Source organism: Pholis gunnellus (genome assembly GCF_910591455.1).
Source record: "Pholis gunnellus genome assembly, chromosome: 22".
Classification (NCBI taxonomy): domain Eukaryota; kingdom Metazoa; phylum Chordata; class Actinopteri; order Perciformes; family Pholidae; genus Pholis; species Pholis gunnellus.
In genome coordinates, this window is record NC_136549.1 from 17,422,870 (window position 1) to 17,443,331 (window position 20,462).

Here is a 20,462-nt window from a genome sequence, read left to right on the forward strand (position 1 = left end):
TTTAGCGGCGAGAGACAAATAATTTTTTCGTGCAACTTTACCTTCGTCTCTGCAGCGGAGACGTTTGTCTCTGACGCCTAATTAGTCTGTTTCTGCTGCTGCACCTCCTCCACCTGAATTAGTCATCAGTGTGTGTGTGTGTGTGTGTGTGTGTCTACAGCTGAGGGAGTTCACATGTTAAGAAAACCAACCGTCTCTCCTTAAATTTACATTCATATGCAACTACTTTAATTTTTAATTTGCAGTTAAAGTTACAGGAACTTTTACCTGGTCCTGAACCAGTCTCAGTGTTACACCTGTTTTTTTTTTTAGTTTGGATTAAGAGTTTACCTCGGTCCCTCTTCGTCAAGTGGTCCCCACATGGGACCTTATTTGAGAATATGTGTCTGGCCGTTTAGCGGCGAGAGACGAATCGTTTTCTGATCCCGTTTGAATTGTGTCATGAATTACACTGATGATGTTTGTCAATTTAAAAGATAACTTTGCACATCAAGACAGTCTCAATGTTTCAGTGTTTGTGTGAAACCGCTCAGTGAAGTGCGTCTCTCCACCTGGAGGCGGCGCTAGAGGAAATGCATGACCAGACATAAAATGTGTGTTGTGAACTTGCTCTGGTTCAAATTCTAGGATGGATGGATGTTTGAGTTGTTCTTTTTGTAAGAATGTAAAGTTTAGTAATGGTTTTATCGTCATAAAAATCCCCCTAAATGAAGAAATGTTCTCTCTGGATGGATGAACGGCAAATCTATTTTTTCTGCATGTAAAAAACCCTCACATACAATGAAGTGTGTTCATCTATCATCTTCATCTTCATCTATCTATTTACATCAAAGCACCAAATATCCTGTTTTTTAGCTCTCAAAACTCGATTATAGAACTTTTAGATTGTTTTGCAATTCAAGAAATTCACAGTCAAAGATCCAAACATCTGAAATCTTAAACAAAAATGAAAAAGACAACTTCAACTGTAAAGCTACAAAAAATACTTGAATATTATATTTTCCAAAATGCCAAACATGAATTGAAAATAGAGAGACTATTTTAAATAGAATAAAGCACGGGAAATAAAACATAACATCAACAATACAGCCCTTTAAAAATCATTAAACGGTGTTGATTAAAAGCATCTTGTATCAGAATGAATCTGCAGAACTTGTAATCAATATTACTGCAAATACAAAACGTCTTGCTTTCTTCTACAGATAACTTTTAATCATAAATTTCAACAATCTAAGAGGGAAAACTTAAAGTCCTGCTTCACAAAATTAGATTTCTGAGCATAACAAAATATTTTCTTCAGAGAAAACTCTTGCAGCAGCTTGAAGGATTCTTGTTTTGAGAATCTTTTTTAAGGTTTTTCTTTGCGGCAAATACATCAACGAACTGATATATAAATAAATATATATATGTATATATATATATATATATATATATATATAAGTCGAGTATCAAACAGGTTTATATATTGAAGGATACTCACAGTGTGCTGGACGTCCATCTCTCTGTTTGTGTGTTTCTCTCCTACAACTTTACCTTTGTCTCTGCAGCGGAGACGTTTGTCTCTGACGCCTAATTAGTCTGTTTCTGCTGCTGCACCTCCTCCACCTGAATTAGTCATCAGTGTGTGTGTGTGTGTGTGTGTGTGTCTACAGCTGAGGGAGTTCACATGTTAAGAAAACCAACCGTCTCTCCTTAAATTTACATTCATATGCAACTACTTTAATTTTTAATTTGCAGTTAAAGTTACAGGAACTTTTACCTGGTCCTGAACCAGTCTCAGTGTAGTCCTGCTCCTCTATATGAACCAGTCTCAGTTTAGTCCTGATCCTCTGTCAGACCTCCATCAGTAAAGAGACCATCAGAGAGAAGATGGACATATTCACCTATTGTACACTGTGGGGACCTATGACATCACACAGCATTGTGGGGACTTACCCGCATTTCTAGGGACCAAAGTGTGCATCCTCACAACTTTTGGGTGTTCACTTTGGGGTTCAGACTTTAGGGTTGAAGAGAGATTTAGGTTCAAATCAAGGTCACTATAAAAGGCTGCGGGTGAATTTAGTCAATGAAAGTCCCCATAACTGGCGACATGTTTTACCTTCCAGATCCCACATTGTAGATTTGTAGTCAAAATAGATGCAATGACATTTTTTTAATATACCTCACTGTTTATTAGTTTTCATTTCCCACAATGCAGAGCATTAAGGATTCAGTCACATTCAGTTCAGCTGATAGAAAAGATGAATTCTTTAATTAATTAACAGTTTCACACAAATGACTAAAACTACGTATATATTTTTACTTTTAACCAATAACTTTACCATCTTGTAATTACTGCTTTTCAACCAAAGTAAAAAAAAATCCTAAATTTAGAAAAGAAAAAGAATATCTTTCTCAGGGTTTTGTTGTTTGAGACTAAATTACAAATAACAGTTGAAGTGCGAACAACAACATTTCTGATATCAACATTCCGGCTTTTTTCTCAGAATTCTTGCTCAAAATACGTTTTGCTTGGGATTTTTGAAAATAATCCCAAATTTCTTCCACATAGGTGTGAATCCTGTTCCATCAGAATGAGATCAGTACTTTACAGCAAATAAACTTCATCAATAAAAATAACTAAAACACAAAACAGCAAACTAATTCATTCTTGGCACTTTTCAAACTGAGCAATGCCTCGTCACAGTTTGCATAGGTCGACTGACTCATATTTTTGCAATGTCCCAGAACAGTCAGCAAAAGTGATGAGTATCACAATAAAATTTAATTTGCAGCTTTAAAAAACACAAAAGCAGAAGCGATGACAGTCTGCTTAAACTTTTCAGATTGTCTTCTTTGTGTGAGACCAACACATATTTTATATAATTGCACTTAATATATTAATATCGCTTTGTTATTTGTCTTTAAATGTGCGTCTTTGAGTCTGTGCAGCGTCTATAGAAGTAGAAGTGGTAGTCGGTGAAGAGCGCCCCCGCGAAGTGATGGTCAGTACTGCAGTCAGCTTGACCCTGAGAGGAGAGACATGGACAAGCATTTATTGTTAATTGCATTTATTAACAGGGTTCTTGTGCTTAATGAAACCATTACTTATAGAAGCAGAGGACAGGAAATAAAAACATTTGTTTCTTACAGCCACTGTGGAGCGAAAGTGATACGAGCTGTGATAAAGACGAGCGACATGAAGCGGCCATTCATGTTCTCCCTGAGGAAACACACAGAGAGACACAACATCAAAAATCAGCTCCATGTTTACTCAACAAACGCTCAGTTTTCAATAAATGTCACATCAAGCGCACACTTTTTAAAGTTATCTTTGGATTTAAAACATCATTTAATTTAGAATCAATTCTGAATGAACGTTAAAAACAACTTAAGATTATTATCTTTTTAAATTAATCTGGGTATTATTGATTAGATTGATCTTTTGGTGCCGGAGAGAAGCGAAAACATGCTCATGACATCCTGTATGTTGCAGTAACACGCGTGTCACTGTGTGATTGGTGTCCATGGATTAACGTGAGCGCAGCTGTGATTAGCATGTCATTGTCATGATGTGAGAGAAACCCTGCCACATATCCATTATTCATCAGTGTTTACCCCACACACACTGCATTATTTACTGTAATGGTAACTGAGTTAGTGGACTGGAAACTCAGTGACCTCCCTTTAAAATTATAAACACGTCCCAAATGCATCATTGTTTGTCTTAAACTTCCCAAATGGAAACTCAACCTGGAGAAGTAGCATTCAGTTTTTATGCTCCACATATCTGGAACAAACTCCCAGAAAAATGTTAAGGCCTTCTGCAACTTTCAGTTATTTTAAATCAGGGCTTTAAACTTCTCTGTTGGCCACTGCAAAATTAAATTTAGTGGAAGAAGTATTGAGATCTTAAACTCAAGTAAAATGAATAATACCAAAGTATAAAACTACTCCCTCGCAAGTAAAACGCCTGCAAATACAGGAGAGTAAAAAAAAAAGAGTATGTCAAATTAAACCTCTCAGTGTTGTATATTTTCTATACATATATTATGGGAATATTTTTATTGATGCATTTACATAGGCAGTGTTTTAATGTTATCAAGACAGAGCTAATTTTATACTATTAACTACTTAATATATTGTTGCATCACATGTTTAAACATGTTTTACATGTAAATTCTTGACCTGTAAAGCAACTTCAGCTAAAAAGTACAATATTTACCTATAAAGTAGCAGAAAATGGAATACTCAAGTAAAGTACAAGTACCTCAAAATTGTAATTCAGTGCAGTACTTGAGTAAATGTAGCCATAGTCATATTCCACCACTGAATTTGAGACTAATGTATTCATATCTTGCACTGCACTGTGACACTTTGTTATTCTATTTCGTCTTATTTTAATCTATTTAACTGTATTTTAATACTTTTTTGTCTTCTGTGTTTTTTATCCTTTCTCAATGTCTTTCTGTCTTGTGTGAAGCACTTTACATTCAGTGATACTGAAAGGTGCTATACAAATTACCTTAAAAACAAACATCTGTACGAAACTGGATTAAATAACTGCAGGATATAATTAACAGAATTATTGGAATGAGATCAGAATGAATAAATTCTAAGAATGTGGCTACTTTTGGTGCTTATTACTCATCACTACAGACAAATATGCTTCCATGCGCTACTGTTTTGCTTTCAACCATGTCAGTAGGATCAGAAACAGCAAAATAAAATATAATAATAAAACTGTTAAAGGTCAGAATGTAATCAACCAATCAATAGGTAACGTTAATCTATGATATCCACCTGTGTGTTTGGTGGATATCTGCTCCCAGTGACAGTGTTCATATCCAGCAGAGCAGAGCAGGAGGCCGACTCATCGAGGCCACACAGATGAACCACCAGCAGCTCTGTGGAACTACACAGAAGTAAAAATCCAACATTTAGTAAATATATATTAAGACATGTTTAATTTACTGTCACATCTTTAGTTTTAGTCTCTAATTTTAAAAAACAACTGAGAAGAATCAGCTCAATTAACCAAAACTGTGAGCTAGCTAGCACGTCAATGCTAATGCCAACATTTGAACGTTTGCATCAACTCGCTATGTTAGCTAGTGTGCTAATTTGATGCGTTAGCAATAACAAAAGTTATTTGAGCAGATATTAGCTATTACTGTGTCCCAATTCTAATACTTACACTATAAACATTGCAACTGTTAAATTTAAATTAGTAATATATTTTTAGAATTTGTATTTTAGTAACAAAAAGTGGTAACAGAGTCGATGGATGCCAATATTAGCTAAGTTATGTATTTTTGACATTAAACAATTCTCTCTTTCATTACTTTAATACCTTTTGTTTGGTAAACAAGTTTCAATATCCACAACCTATTTTGTATAGAATCTTCTATGTGAGCAGTTGGACACAATTGTTATCTTCAAACATTAGAAGCTGTGTTAGTAAGTATGCTAATCAGCTGAGTTAGCATATATTAGCTATTACTTTGTCCCAATTCTATAATACTATAGGCTAATATTGTTAGCATGAATTTAATGTTTTTTAGTAACAAGAGACATTTAAAAAGTGTTGACTTTAGCTAAGTTATGAATTTTTAACTCGATCAATTTAAAATAACCAAACATACTATTTTTCTGCAAAACATTTAAAGCTATTGTTGTTTTTATATCTTTTGTTTGGTAATAAAGTTCCCATTTCCAAACCATCATAAATATTGTATTATTACATTCAGACTCAAGAAAAAGTATTCAGTTGGACACATTTAATTGTTAGCAAAGAAGTTGAACCAAAACTTATAAAGAACATATATAGAATTATATCGCGGTCTACATTTATGGTTTCATGGAGGTGTTTTAGACCAGATATTGTTTTGATTTTTACAGTCGGTGAGTACTTACTTCATGAGCAGGGTGACTCTCATGTTGACTGGGACAAACTGGCTGATGGGAACTCTGTAGGTGTATCTACCTGGTCTGAAGGAACCACAGTGAAAACATATCAGCTCACATTTAAACAAGTTGCTTTCTAACTGAGGGGAAAACTAAGCCCCCACACTCAAAAGTTAAAATAAATGAAAAGCTACAAATTCGCAAACATGTTGATTGATATATGTGAAGAATTTGACATTTCAGGCTACAGTTTAAAACAAGCAAACAAAGTCCAAATGAATCAGCTAATAAATATATAATAGTGTATAATAGTGAACACAGATATGGTTCATTTTTCTGTATCGAGTATTTTTACAGAAGAGTATTGCTGCTTTTACTTATTTAAAGAATAAAAATACAACTGCATATGACTGTTTATAAGCTGGTGTCTAGGCGCTTCATCATAAATCATTGATGAATCATTTATCATCATTGGCTCTGAGTTTTTAAGTGGTTATTTAAACAAACCCTCCAAAAATTCTGCCACTTTTTTCACATTAGTATTGCTGTATTGTTAGCTATAAGGCTCTTGACCTGTTGTAGCACACAGATAACACAGTAATTATAATGTATTGATGGTCCGTTTTCTTCACTTACCCACAGTCGTCTCTCAGGCAGTATTTACTGTCAATCACCTGCTGGTTCTCTTTGATCATGAAATAATGGATGGTGGTGTTCGTCCCTGATAAAAGATAATTATTGAGATACATCACATTGTGTGTAAATGTTTTATTGGATTGTTTTAGTCAGCTCAGTCGCCGTCCTCCCTCCAAAATGTGACGTGAACACTCACAGTCTCTGGCATTTTTCAGCTTGTCATAAAGTTTTTCTTTTCCCATTTCTGTAGAACAAAAACACACCAACCATTACAGCAGGAATCAGCATCACATACTAGTTAGTACTGAAAGTAACGACAGTGATATCCAACCGTGTGCATGTCTGATTGTTTTTATTTGATATATCATCTATTTCAAGCATTAATTTACATGATGCATGCAAACATCTGTTTATTTTTGACATTCCTTTTTCCTACGTTCATGTATATATTATGTATAAAGGAAGCTGTTGTTACCTGTCAGATCAGACGTTTCTTCTCCGGCTGATTCGGTGGAGGTGATGTTGGAGTCAGTGCTGCCCCCTGCAGGTGGTTCACAGCAGTACACCCGTTCACAGTACAGCAGGTCACAGAAGTCCACGTCTGGGGGCCAGGGGCCAGGTGGACTGGTGGGTGGGACTGGTCGAGAGAAGTGGGAGTTAGCGTTATAAACATTCTATTGAAACACCTTTTGAATTAGCATTGCTGCCAATATATGTGAGAATTTGAATCATGTGAAACAAATACAAAATACTACACTTAACTCTAGCGCCTCTAATTTTCTTCTGAAATACAACATTGTCACCTTGTCAGTATGTGAATGAATGAACAAACAGTCAGTGGCTATCTCTACATGATCTGACATTACTTTGGACTCTGGGTGACCTGATTATCCACGTGAACAGGATACATAATAATCATTATTCAGACTATATCCTACATTACAGTGAATGTAAACACAGTCCGTGTTGTGAAGTTGTAGGTTACCTGTGCTGCTCCAGGCTGTGGTCTGCAGAGGAACCACACTGCTGTTACTAGCAGACAAAAACAACAATCAGAAAAAGAAAAAAAAACACACAGAACACTAAAATGATGTCGTAATTAAGTTTTATTGTTATTGATATTTATGACCCCATAAGCATCACAGGTAGATTTCCAGTATGGCTCAACGGTTCTGCAAATATTTGTGCATCTAAATGACTAGTGGGGGGGCAACAATTTTCCAAATTGGTTGAGTATTGAATGAGAGCGCTGCAGACAGCCGATGCTAAACGGGCTGCAATATAATCATATTGGGCAACTCCTCCCCGTCAATGTACTTCCACCAAAAGTGCTTTTTTTTTGCCACCGACAGACTCAGATTATTATTATAGAAAGAGAAATAAAACCTTTTTCTTTACCTTTCACTTGATCCGATCTGTCTCGCTGACGGAGAAGTCTTGTTCAGAAAATCAGGTCACATCCACATTGTCAAAATCAGCTAAATATTCAGCCATGACACTAGAAGTTTTTTAAAATAACACTAAGCTACAATTTCAATACTCCAACACAATAAAACTCTTGCTTACATTCATCTCTTCAACTCTCACTCAGATCAACAAGTCACCTCTCGCGAGATTCCAGAACAAGACTTCTCCTCGAGCAAAACTTAATTATACACAATAATAAACACACCGGATCAAGCATAAGGTTTCCTTTCTCTATAGGATTCTTAGCATAATGTTGTTTGACACTTATAATAACAATCTGGGCCTGTCAGTGGTAACAACAAGCACTTTTAATGGACGTACATCAACGGTGAGAAATTGCACCGAAGGATTACATTAAAGCTTGTATAGCGGCTGTCGTCTGCATTCAATACTGGAGCAATTAAAAAAAGAATGTTGCCCACATTAGTCACTTAGACAGCAACTGTCAGTGGGAATACTAATTAATTAAGTTGTTCTTTTACCTGTTCTGCTCAATGTCTTCATCCCTCAAATTTAGTAAGAACAGAGCTGTGATAGAGATGAAACTGCACACAAACACACAGCATAATCCTGGTTAATTAAAATTGATCTTACTTAATTTTACATATTATTGCAATGAAGTAAAAAGAGGAAGTGACAGCATGCCTCACCACAAAGCCATGGTGGTCATCAGGGTGAAGATGCTGGCCCTGAGGACTTTATGATGCAGACAGTGGCTGTACTTCTGACTCCAGCCTGGTTTCTTAGCGTTTCCAGTCTTACAAGTGTCCGGACTCGGCGTAATCGACACACTGCTGTGTTTCCTGGCTTTCCTGTTAGAGAAAACACAAGACTTCCAGCTTTTATTCTAAAATCACAGATGAACCCGATGGATTTCTTTTTGTTTACCAGACACCAAATAGCAAATATGATCCATAATTTCCACAGTTTCAAGCTGAATATTTTATTTTAAATAAATGTTTAAAGTCACTGTATACCATTGAATGAGGTAACACAATAGTGCTTGAACATCGTAACGCAACATAACACCGCAATGTAACGCAGTAACCTAACACTGTAAAACTGTCTCATAACACTTAACGTAACACCGAAACAACGCAGCGTAACAACGCAACGCAACAACACAACGCGACTGGCGTAAATAAACACGCTAGTTACGCCCCTAACAGATTCTCTTACGTAGCATTACTTAACAAGCGTAACTAGCGAACTTATATAACAATCACTCCCAGCAAACTGTCTTACGTAACGTTATGTAACAAGTGTAAACGCAACGTATACTTTTGGATTCACTCACAACACGAGCAACGGCCACAAATACTAAAAACATTTAAAATGTCCACAGTCAACGTATCCGTGGTTTGCACAAACGTGCAACGCCAACATATTTTCCTGACGAATGGGCTGGATTTAGTCCCACTAATGGAACCCCTAGTTGCATTTGCAGTATTACAAACTTGGTGTTTGTGGCGACATTCTTGGGAATTCCCGACACTGTTTGGATCTATGGGAACCAAAAACCCAACTGCAATTACCGCTTATCACCACGAGCGCTGCCAAAGAGAACAAAACAGAGACGTTTGAGATTTTAACTTTAAAAACAGTCTTGACTGCAAAAAGTAAAAAAAACAGTTTTGTGAAGAGCTTTAACCAATAATAATTGAACAACTAAAGAGTAATACTATCAATTAATTATCAACACTTATAAGATCAAACCTCCATTAATCTCAGTCTGTAACCTTGACCACAGTTCAGCTGCTAACCTACTGTCCTTCAACCTGCCTCGTGGAATTATGACTCAGTTCGTCATTGCCTACACTTCCCACAATGCCTTTCAACAAGAAACAAACAATGGGTAAAACCACAGCACAGGAAATGGCCAGTTTGTGATGCTTCACAACTTCATCTTTATTTTTAGCTTTATTAATTCTTGGAAGTCTTTTACGGCTGCAGCTCTTCCGTCATTCACATGAATGTTTTCAGTAGCCTTCAGAGACTCGGTTGGCCTTGAACTGTGATGCACTGATAACACAGTGATGCTGCTGTTATGTAACACACACACACACTTTATCAGTACTTTACCATTTGTACTTAATAACCTGAGTTGCCCTCACACACAGATTATATGGCGTTCCGTTTTTGTTTTTTTTACAGTTAGGGTTACAGATGAATAAACGAATGGATGGAAGGATAGATGGAGGTACCCGGTGGAGCGCAGGCTTCCTGTCAGGCTTTTCAGCTTTGCCAGTCGGCGGTTCCAGACCTCCAGCTCTTGGATCCGAGTCTCCAGGTTGTCTGTGAGCTTCGAAAGCTGCTGCACCGCCCCCACGTTCTCCATGAAGATCTGCTCCTGGAGGAGGAAGAGGAAGAGGAGGAGGAGGAAGAGAGAAACAGAGGAAATATAGTTTGGACACAAATTCTTTGTTAAGTGAGATTCTGTTGCGCTGGAACAGAGATAATTCTTCATTTTCAACTTCAGGTTTGGTAGCATGCTTGTTGCTAAGGCTCATGGGGACTGTAGTTGTTCAGAGGTAGCTAATAACTTGCCTTTTATCTGACAACATGTACCGAAAGCACCAAAATATTTTGATTTCATACCAAAGTTATGTTACTCAATGTTACTCAATTAAAATGATTGGTTGGTGGCTGGAAAATTATTAATTATTGAACTTTTGATAATGAAAGTCGATTTTCTCTGTTTTATACAGTTACAAAAAAACAAGACATTTTAAGACCTGTTGGTCTCTTTTACTAATTTCTGACATTTAATAGACCAAACAATGAATTGCTTCAAAATAGATAATAGATAGATTAAACAACATACAACAGTCATTAACCAACAGCGACAAACACAACAGAGTGAGGAGGGAGAGGAGGAGGAGGAGATTACTTTGTCCACCATGAGGAAGTTGTGAATCTTCTCTCCGTCAGAACAGGAAACGTCTCCGACTTCCGTCACCGCCGATGGCAGCAGCTCCTTCACCTCCTGAGCTATTATACCTGAAACACAATCAGAAAGCATCACGCTCACCTGGTGTAATGAATAAATAAACAGTTTCAACGTTGTGATAAAGTCTCATCACCTGTCTGGTGGGTGTGGTCTATCCCCATGGTGGAGGCAAACTCTGGTTTATAATCAAACTCAACTATTCTCATCTGAGTGATTCTCTTCAGCTGCTGCTCAGAGTCGACCTGAAAAAACAAACGCATGAGCACATTTGTTGTCAGACGTTTCCAGAGAAATCTAAAATGTTATTCCCATCTGTACATCATCTTACCTCCTGTATGTTTTCCTTGGCGCGGCGGTCGGATGGCTGCATGACGGCGCCCATCACCTTGGCATTGCCGCAGACGACCAGCGCCTCGTCGGGGGAGTCGGTGTTGATGCCCACGCGGCCCTGACAGACCACGCCGTCCTGCACCGCCCCGCGCTGCCACAGGGCGTCCCCGTCCATCTCGAACTGACCCGGGTTAGAGGCCTGAGGAGGGCGAGAGGCTACAGCTTTATAAATCAGACATCTTCCTTATTAATTCACGGTTCATAGTTAATTGGCTTCGAAGTCGGTGTTGTTACCCTGACAATGATTCTCTCCGACGCCAGAGCTGTGAGGAGGAATGTCTCCTCTCCTCCCACTGCAGCGTACAGACCAACCACCATCTGAAAATATCTACAAACAACACAACACAATTAAACACAATTCTTTCATTCTTTAGTTCATTCATAAAGTCACCCACACACCTCTGGTCGGGGTTGGGTTTGCCTTTCTTCCTCATGTTGTTGGACGTCGTCTCGCTGAAGTGCAATCGGCCGAGCGTTACCTTCGTGATTTTGCCGCTGGGCAAACTGACCCTATGGAACATAGTTTATCGTTTGTAAAATATTGAATTACTGATTTGTTAAATGTTTAACAGAAACCATATCAACCATATCAAATTTCAAGCCAACGACTGCAATGAATAGGTTTTTTGAGTGCAGTGAGAATAGGCTCATCGCTGCCCCTTGTGGCCGGTGAAATAGAAATACAAACAACTGGTTTGCTCAGGGATTGGCTATTCACAAACCCCCTCGCCTAACAGCTATCATCCAATCAGAACGAGTTACAGCAGGGCTGACAAGCTTTGAATTCTTCCACATTTGTGTTTTCTACTTGGATCATCAACTGGTGAGGATGTCGACTTAACTAACTTAACATGGTGCGTGTAGGGATGCTTCCCTACCTGACAGGGTGGAAGGGTTTCTTGCTGCGGTTGGGTTGAGATTGCTCAATGGTCACCTGGTGGCTCGGAGATTCAAGCTGTGAGGAGTGAGACAAACAGGTATCACACAGAGAAAATACTGAACACCCCCAGCTGGTTGGGTTTCCGACAATATTCAGTCGCTTTCCAGTTTCTCTGAAAAAACATCTTGTAGGTGTAGCGGTGTTTCATCAAGACACTGTATGCTACATCTTGTAAGATACCAACAAGTCACCAATCCATCCCAGAACCAGTTGGGTTTTGTTGACGGTAGAGGTTAAGACTGCTGATCTGCAAGTAGCTATAATGCTACCGGCTGCTAGGCTAGCAATGTCTCCCTGCTTTCAGTGTTTGTGCTAAACTGATTTTAGATTATTCTGGGCCTTTTGCAAATTGTTTTCTGTTTGTACTATTTTTCAGGCCAAGTCCTGGATACTTTTTTACGTCTTTTTTTTTTAAGCTTGAAGGCAAACTGAATTGTGAGTAATTTATCTTGAATCATAAACGCATACTTTGTTTTTATATTTTGCTGGTCACAGAGCGAAGACATATGTTATTTACGTACCTTGACCCCGAACACTTTTATCTGGAAGTGGTCGACCTGCTGCGGCCCGCCAGGTGTTCTGACGTATTTTGGCTCTACGGCCACGCCGATTTGAACAGTGACCTGGAAGTGGTTCTTCTTCTGGCAGACGAAGGCCTCGTCAGCTGCAGAGTAGTTGAACCCTTTATCTGTGTCAATGTGGTAGGCAGGAGGAGACCTGGAAACGCAGAAGAATAAATCAAAACTGCTCCTTCGTGCAGGTGCTTGGTGCTTGATTTTAAATTAAAAGCACTGATTCAGCTGGTTCAATACTCACATTGTCTGGTAGCTGCCGTCGTAAGAAGTGATCCAATGCTCCAGCCTGTAGTGTTCCCATGTGAGAAGTTGGTAGGATCCCAAACTGCTGACGCCGTTCCCTACACTGCCACCTTGAGTCCCATCACCTTCACTGCAGGTGCCCTCGATTCCTGCCGACGGTTCCTCAGACTCAGATCTCCTCCTTTTTTTACTCTCTGGGGAGCTGAAGCAGGAAGAGACAGAGCTCAGACCAAACAACCAATCACTGACTGACTGAGCCACCTTAGTGTTTATCACAACAGTTACATTTGAGGGAACTTTGATCATCTGAAAGCTAGTTTTTACCTTATTATGTCAGGTATAAATATGATCGATAGTCATGACAGGAAATGTGATAATTGGCCATAACTTGCTGACCATACAAGATAATTTGGATTTGTCCTGGTTGTGTCTGATGCTGGTTAGTCTCACGTTACCAGATAAATAGAGATCTCCATCTACTGACCATCTGGGGATTTCTAAATGCAGAGTTTTGTCTAGAACAGTGGCAACAACGACACCTAACAAACCTACAGCTCTTACACGTTCTAGACGTACCAGTAACACGTACCAGTTATTTGCAGAATTGGTTCACAATGTTGTGTTTAAAATACATCTGTGAACTCATGTCTGATTATGAACTGGACCATTGCTGGAGGTTCCTTGGTCAGTAGCTAGAGTCTAGATCCAGATCCTTGAGGTTTCTTAGCTTTGGGGCGCCTTTCCAGAAAAACCCAGACTGCTACTATCAGTATCAAGTTCCTTTTTTTATGACATATTTCTTCAGCCAGTCAAATATTGAAATTTTCTGCCAAACTTACAGAATGTAAAAATGACAAACTGGCGACTCAGTAAAGACTGAAAGCCACAAAACTAATAGTGCTGAAGGTCTGCTTACCAGGTGTGCAGCGCTGAGGTGGACCCCAGCAGGTAGGTTGAAGGTGGCGTGGTTAAATTTGGGACCAGGCCTGGACCGGCGCAGGGCGTGGCGTAGCTGTTGGAGGGGGGCATTGGTGGGGAAGGTGGTGTGGGAGGGGTGTAACCCTGCGGACAGCTCTCTGGACTCAGGTAGTGTGTGTGTTCAGGTGAGCGGTGTGTGTGCTGGTGCAGCGGAGCAGGTGAGGTCCCAGACTTGATGTAAGTGTTTGTGAGGCCCAAAGTGCGGAGCTGATCATGGGTCAGCAGCTCATGGGGGGCGGGGTCTCGGTCCTTAAAGCGACAGGACGTGGAGGGGGCGGGCCGTTGTGTTGGCTGGATGGTCTGCTGGTTGGACCAATAGGACGCCTCGTAGCGGAAGTCTGCCAATCAGAGAAGTAGATTTTGTTTCACCCTGTTTGCTAATTTTCATGTCAAAACACACTCAAACCAAAGACATAAACACTGTCACTAAATAAGTCAGCCTCCTTTTTTCACACCAGCAGTCACAGCAGAATTTTGGATGGAAATCAATTAATTTCGAAGGAGTTGCCGCCATCTGTAGATTTGTTCGTAGAGGCATAAAGCACAGTTTCATGAAGCTTTTTGTGTGGAGTTCAACTTTAGCAAACTTTGATATGTGAATTTGAGCTGCAATGTATAAACCATGTTGATAGTGCTGACTTAAAATAGATAAAAAAGACAATGTTATTTATTTAAAACTTGTCTTGCAGTACATGTGGCTGAAGCTGTGAACAGTACCTGGTATCTGTGCAGGTGAACAGGCCTCCGAGCTCGAGTCAGGAGGAGACTCAGGGAGCATGCTGGGAAAACAAACAAACAGAAACAAATAAAGAAACTGCTAACACATCAACAGTGTGGAGTATCTAGTAACCCACGCATTCATCAGCTGGCAGCTTGTAGACAGAATATAGTATTTCTTTCATTTGTTTTCTCAATTCCATAGAAAGGTTTATTGTTTAATGGGATCTCCTCTTTCTGTAGACAGATGTCTGTATTTACAACCGTGCCTCAGCTAATAACCAACTAGGTCAATGCTGTTTGTGTGTGTGTAGGAATGAAGATGACACCATTGGTTTCCTGTTACTACTACCGCTACTCTTCTAGTTTATTGCATACTATGTCCTCTTTTTTAATCACTTAAAATATAATCATCAAAATGTAAATAACAATATGTGTATTGGACTTTGTAGGAGCTTTTCTGAGGAGCAAACTACCACAAAAACATCAAATCAATTGGTGAAATCAGGAAGTGTTTTCCAGGAGAGTGATTAAGTTTCATGTGAGTGTGAATCTTACAAGCTGTTGGGATCCATGTCATTACTGAGGTACTGCTCCAGGATGCTCGTATCCACAGCGACAGAGCTGTCCAACACACCACTCACATCCTGACCTGCACACACACATACACACTCATGGTAATACATTACTCTTTTTGCACTTTTGATTTTGGATCAATTTTAGCATCAAAGTGTCTAAATGTGTTCTTTAAATTACAATTTTTACAGTTATGATTTGTTTTTAAAAGAATGCTCCTTGCGAACAATTATAACTTCCTCAAGGACCCCTGGAATCACCCTAGAAACCACTGACATCTTTTTTCTTCGAGGACCACTACCTTGAGGACAACATGCCCTCAAAAACCACTAGAAACACACTAAAGTCAAACTTTAAACTCCGTCAGAACCCACAGAAGCCCCAGGAGCCTTGTTCCTCCTTAATGAAAAATATGTCCACGTCCATGACTGGTGGAACCACTTCAAAATCAACTTGAGTCTTCTTCAGAGCCTCTTGTCCCTTCCTGGACCAGTAAAACTTTCTCTATCCTGGAACCACTTGAATCTCTTCAAGCACCAGTGGAACCTCTTTGTTTAGGACCTCTAGATCTACCTGAAGGACCTTTTGAACTTCCTTTAGAACCTCTTCAAGAGGAGCACTTGACTCACTTAAACTTCCCCAAAAAGGACCACTTGAACCGTCTCAATAACCCCTTGAATCCCGTCCTCAACAACCACGATAAACCACCTAGAGAACCATGAAGCCATTCTTAAGGACCCATGGTAGCTCCTCAATCACCACAGGAATCCTTGGCGACCCTGGGAACTACGTCAAGAACACAAAGGATCTCCTCAAGGGCAACTAGAACTTCATCAAGGAGCTGGGGAACCTCCTGAAAGACCACTGGAACCAACTCAGAGACAACTAGATCATCGTAAAGTCAATTAGAGCATGCACTGATCTTTGGGCTGTCCTCTTCAGATCAAAAAGAACCTTTTCAAGGAGCCGAGCAAGGTCCACAAGAATGACCTCCTTAAGGATCAAAACATCTGCACCACTTGCAGGATAACTTGAATCTTCTTAAGAGCACTTCTTCAGGACCAGTAGAACCTCCTCTAGAATTCCCGAAACCTCCATAAGGACCACTTAAACCTCTCCAAGGACCATTACATCTTCCTTCTACTCATGGACCATGGACTGCCCTCTTCAATGATTAAAATACACTTTTTAAGGAACCACCTCAGGTTCACAAGAACCAAGTCTTCAAGGGCCAATATATCTGTCTACAATCCGAACCACGTCCAGGACAACTTGAATGTACTTATGAACATCTCTGTCCTTCTTTAGGTCCGATAGAACCTCCTCTAGGATTCCTGAAACCTCCACAAGGACCACTTGAATGTCTTCAAAGACCAGTGAGACTTCCTTCTACTCATGGAACATGGACTGTGTTCTTCAAGGGCTAAAAGAACCTTTTCAAGGAGCCCACTTATGTCCACAAGAACTACCTGTACCTGAAGGACTTGAGCATCCTCAAAGACCCTAGGAACCAATTCAGGAACCAGAAAGCCACATGGATTCCTCTAGTGACTCTTGGACTGAGGTGACGTTATGAGTCTGCTCACCACTGAAGAACTGCTGCAGCGCCTCGTTCTCTCCCAGCACCTGGAGAGGCACCCGGCCTGCTGCATGCTCCATGCTGCCCAGCAGGAGGCGCTGCAGCCGGGGAGTGATGAGCGATCAGGAGGGCCCCCTGCTGGAGCTGAGGACAGTCAATGGGTATTAAAATTTAAATTTAAATGAATAAATACTAAATAAATAAATAAAGACGTTTTGAATATTTACATTTCATGGTGTTGACGTAACATTGTAGCTTTAAAACATTACATTTTTAAGCATTGTGTAGCTTCAGGGAGCATTGGCTCAAGAAAATATACCACATTGTGAGCAAAAATAGGCTTCTGTAATTTTAAAGCTACTTGACAGAAAATGTAAGTCTAAATTTAGTTTACAAAGCAGAAATAAATGGCACATAAATAAAACAGGTCAATTGCTGCAATTCAATCATTTTTAGAATAAAGAGAGAGACAATTGTGACAGATTTTCTGTTATGTGCAACATTAAAATCTGGCTATGGGTTTCTGTCACTTCAAAACATGACATTTAATGGAAAATTAACCTTTTTAATATGGTTAATAGTATTCTCTTATTAATAGAAGGCTACATTAATAACTGGAATGCAATCTGTCTGTAATTCTGACTGCATCCTGTTGCATATATGAACAAACATGGAGAAACTAGCAGACTTTCTTGTGTGTGTTTAGTTCAGTTTGCACGAATAAAAATCAATAACAGAAGTGAAACTGATTTGTCAATATTCATCAAGAAGCTGCAGGTTTATACAACAGACCTCCCCAAAAATAATGAAAAGAAAACATTATGAAAAGCACACATTTTCATCGTAATTGCTACACAATCAAACCGATAATTAATGATTTTACACTATTTTACACGTATTCTGGCTACACAGTTTATTATAGGAGCTGAGGTTCAGCTTCCAAAATTCAAAATTCTAACCAAAACTCACACAATTGTCAAAATGATGTAAAACTTGAAAAGCCAAAATGTCCGTAGTGAGGCAGAAGGGTTACGCAGACATATTTGTTCAAACACACCTGTCCGTCTCTTCAAGATGGCCGGCAGTCCGTCGATCAGTCAGTTTATACCAGCAGCTCGTCCTCAGGTACAATCCATCTGTTATTATAGACAGATATTTGATCGCACAAGTCCTCCAAATGGGTCGAGTCTTCTTCTGTGGTTTTAAGTTGTGAAATTTACCTTTTAGAGATGAATTCTTCTTCTTGTTGTTTGTGGCGTCTGTGGGTCGTCTCTGTCCGTCTGAACTTTGAGCTCTGAACAGGAAAAAGGTGAAAGACGTTCACACACCTGACGCAGGATTATAACACACCAGTGTGTGTGTGTGTACGTGTGTGTGTGTGTGATGAGGCCATAAACCATCTTGCTGGACGTGCACACATACACACATGTTTTTGTATCGCTATACTTGTGGGGACCTTCATTGACATCCAGTCATTCCAGACCTTCTAACTCTTAAACCTTAAAAAAATAAATAAACATTTTGGGAAATATGCCGAGTTCGAGGAGAAGTTTGACACCACTCTCATGTCTGTATGGTAAACACTGTATGAGGCTACAGCCAGCAGACGATTAGCTTAGCTTAGCATAAAGACTCTAAACAGAGGGAAACAGCTAGCCTGGCTCTGTCCAAAGGTAACAAAGTCATAATGTCTGTTCTTAGACTTCAAACTTACAATTGATTGAACAACAAGAATTGGGCAAAAATATGGCAATTTGTGAGGGAACCTACTTTAACCTTTTTCACACCGTCACAACATATTTGTATGAGTCTGCAGTTATCTTTTCAAATATGTACATTGTTGTATTGGATCAAGGTAAAATGTCCTGTTATGGGCTAAAACTGGACCCCATAAAGATAGAAGTACTAAACACACACACACACACACACACACACACACACATACCTGCCGGATTCTTATCTGTTGTGCGTCACGAGTAAATACTGTCCTCCACAGACGATGTGTAGAAAAGGGAAGACGTCCATCATTTATCCAGCTGAAGGTGCTGAAGACACTGCAAAATAAAAGTTGACAAGAGGTTAACAGAATCAATGTAATTATTGCTCTATAAAAATGTTTTTATAGCTCTGTAATCAGTGTAATTATTGCACAAGAATCAGTTCAATTGGTGCACTGTAATAGATGTATTAATAGCACTATAATCAATGTAATTATTGTACTAGAATAAATTGAATTCTTGAACTAGAATCAATGTAGTTCCAGTGGTTCTATGTATGTATGGCTATAAGTATGTTGAAAAACAATACAGACAGTATACCAGTAAAATAATCTGAGGTATTGTATATGAAGTATATATATTTATTTCTTACTGAACAACAGTGTCAAATCAGATATATTCAAAATTATTCCAGATTAGTGGAGCTTCTTGTCTGTCCAGCAGGTGGAGCTACAGGACAGTTATTCTCGTCAGTCAAACACCAGACGACCCACATGGGGCTCATTCAACATTCAAAAAATGTGTTCAAAGACGGGAGAGAAGTTAGGTTTCTTCTGCAAACTTCAGGCAGTTCATATGAAAATGATGAAGAAACGGCAGTTGAGACAAACCGTAGTTATCAGAGAAACTGCTCCTGTAGCTGTGCCTACGGTGTAGAAATGTGATAGAATCTGAAATGTAAGTCTCTTAGGATAAAAGCATCTGCTAAATGACTGTAATGTAATGTAATATTATTATTACAGTGAGCCAGAATCAGTCCAAGGAGGTCTGGTTGGACACGTTGGTTAGATCTTTTAACATTGTGTGATTGTTTTACAGCTTTGACTGCATCTGAAGACACCGCAGCATGTGTTTCATGTTTAAAAACAACAAGACCTCCAAACTAAGTAACACAATGTTCTGTCATTGTTTGAGGTGTGGTTAGCTTTCAGCTCAAAATCAAAGCTGCAATAACTGATGTTTGTGTCACTTGTTTGCAGCAGGATCAAGTTGTTCTTATTTCCACATACAGATACAGATCAACATTAGGAGTCTTTATGTTTGTGTCACCTGATGAATATGAATCCAATATTCTCTCTGTTTTTGGTCTCCACCATCTCCTGAGGTAAAATTCTGTCTCTTTATCTTCTAAATGTTCCGCTATGTTCACCAGCTAACTGAGTCTGTCTGCTGTTTGCTGCCGAGCAGGAAGTGAACGGAGGCTTTTTGTAGCTTTTTTTCTCTGAAAACGACTCCATGAGAGCAGTGAGAGTGAACCAGAACACTAAAGTTGATAAACAATGAGATAAAAGTCGCTATAAAGCTGCAGATTCAGGTGGAGCTCCATCACTACCAGAGATCCACGACTCAATGTACTGTTATGGTTGAAGTTTGGTCACAGAAACGACTTGATCGTGGTTTAAAAACTTTACTGTTGGTAGGTGACAAAAAGACGTATCAAAGTCAGTGGTTGTATTGAACCAATCATCCACCCTGACATCCTGTTTTTTAGTCCAACAAAACAATGACCAGATAAAAGATTTAG

At 39.2% G+C, this 20,462-nt stretch overlaps 1 protein-coding gene and 1 long non-coding RNA gene across 3 annotated transcripts; both read right to left on the reverse strand.

Moving 5' to 3' along the window:
• Positions 1-2,176: 2,176 nt before the first annotated feature.
• myrfl (myelin regulatory factor like) lies at positions 2,177-17,020 on the reverse strand (the record flags this gene model as incomplete). Of its 2 annotated transcripts, none has more annotated exons than XM_079184270.1 (23): positions 2,177-3,011; positions 3,134-3,205; positions 4,786-4,897; positions 5,899-5,973; positions 6,526-6,610; positions 6,722-6,769; positions 7,001-7,162; positions 7,511-7,551; positions 8,475-8,537; positions 8,643-8,804; positions 10,197-10,342; positions 10,883-10,992; positions 11,076-11,184; positions 11,271-11,471; positions 11,567-11,660; positions 11,732-11,842; positions 12,211-12,287; positions 12,794-12,989; positions 13,089-13,292; positions 14,007-14,406; positions 14,786-14,847; positions 15,344-15,437; positions 16,948-17,020. In XM_079184270.1, the coding sequence occupies 23 exons, from the start codon at positions 17,018-17,020 to the stop codon at positions 2,907-2,909; spliced, it is 2,802 nt and encodes a 933-aa protein (XP_079040396.1). In that variant the 3' UTR covers positions 2,177-2,906. The 2 variants fall into 2 exon arrangements, with proteins under 2 accessions (XP_079040396.1, XP_079040395.1); XM_079184269.1 differs by having other exon boundaries at positions 7,511-7,557.
• Positions 17,021-17,031: 11 nt separating this feature from the next.
• On the reverse strand, positions 17,032-18,186 carry LOC306714290. Its single transcript, XR_013767618.1, has 3 exons — positions 18,161-18,186; positions 17,998-18,076; positions 17,032-17,084 (listed from the first exon to the last, which is right to left on the reverse strand). It is a non-coding gene; the product is annotated as an uncharacterized lncRNA (long non-coding RNA).
• Positions 18,187-20,462: the final 2,276 nt, after the last annotated feature.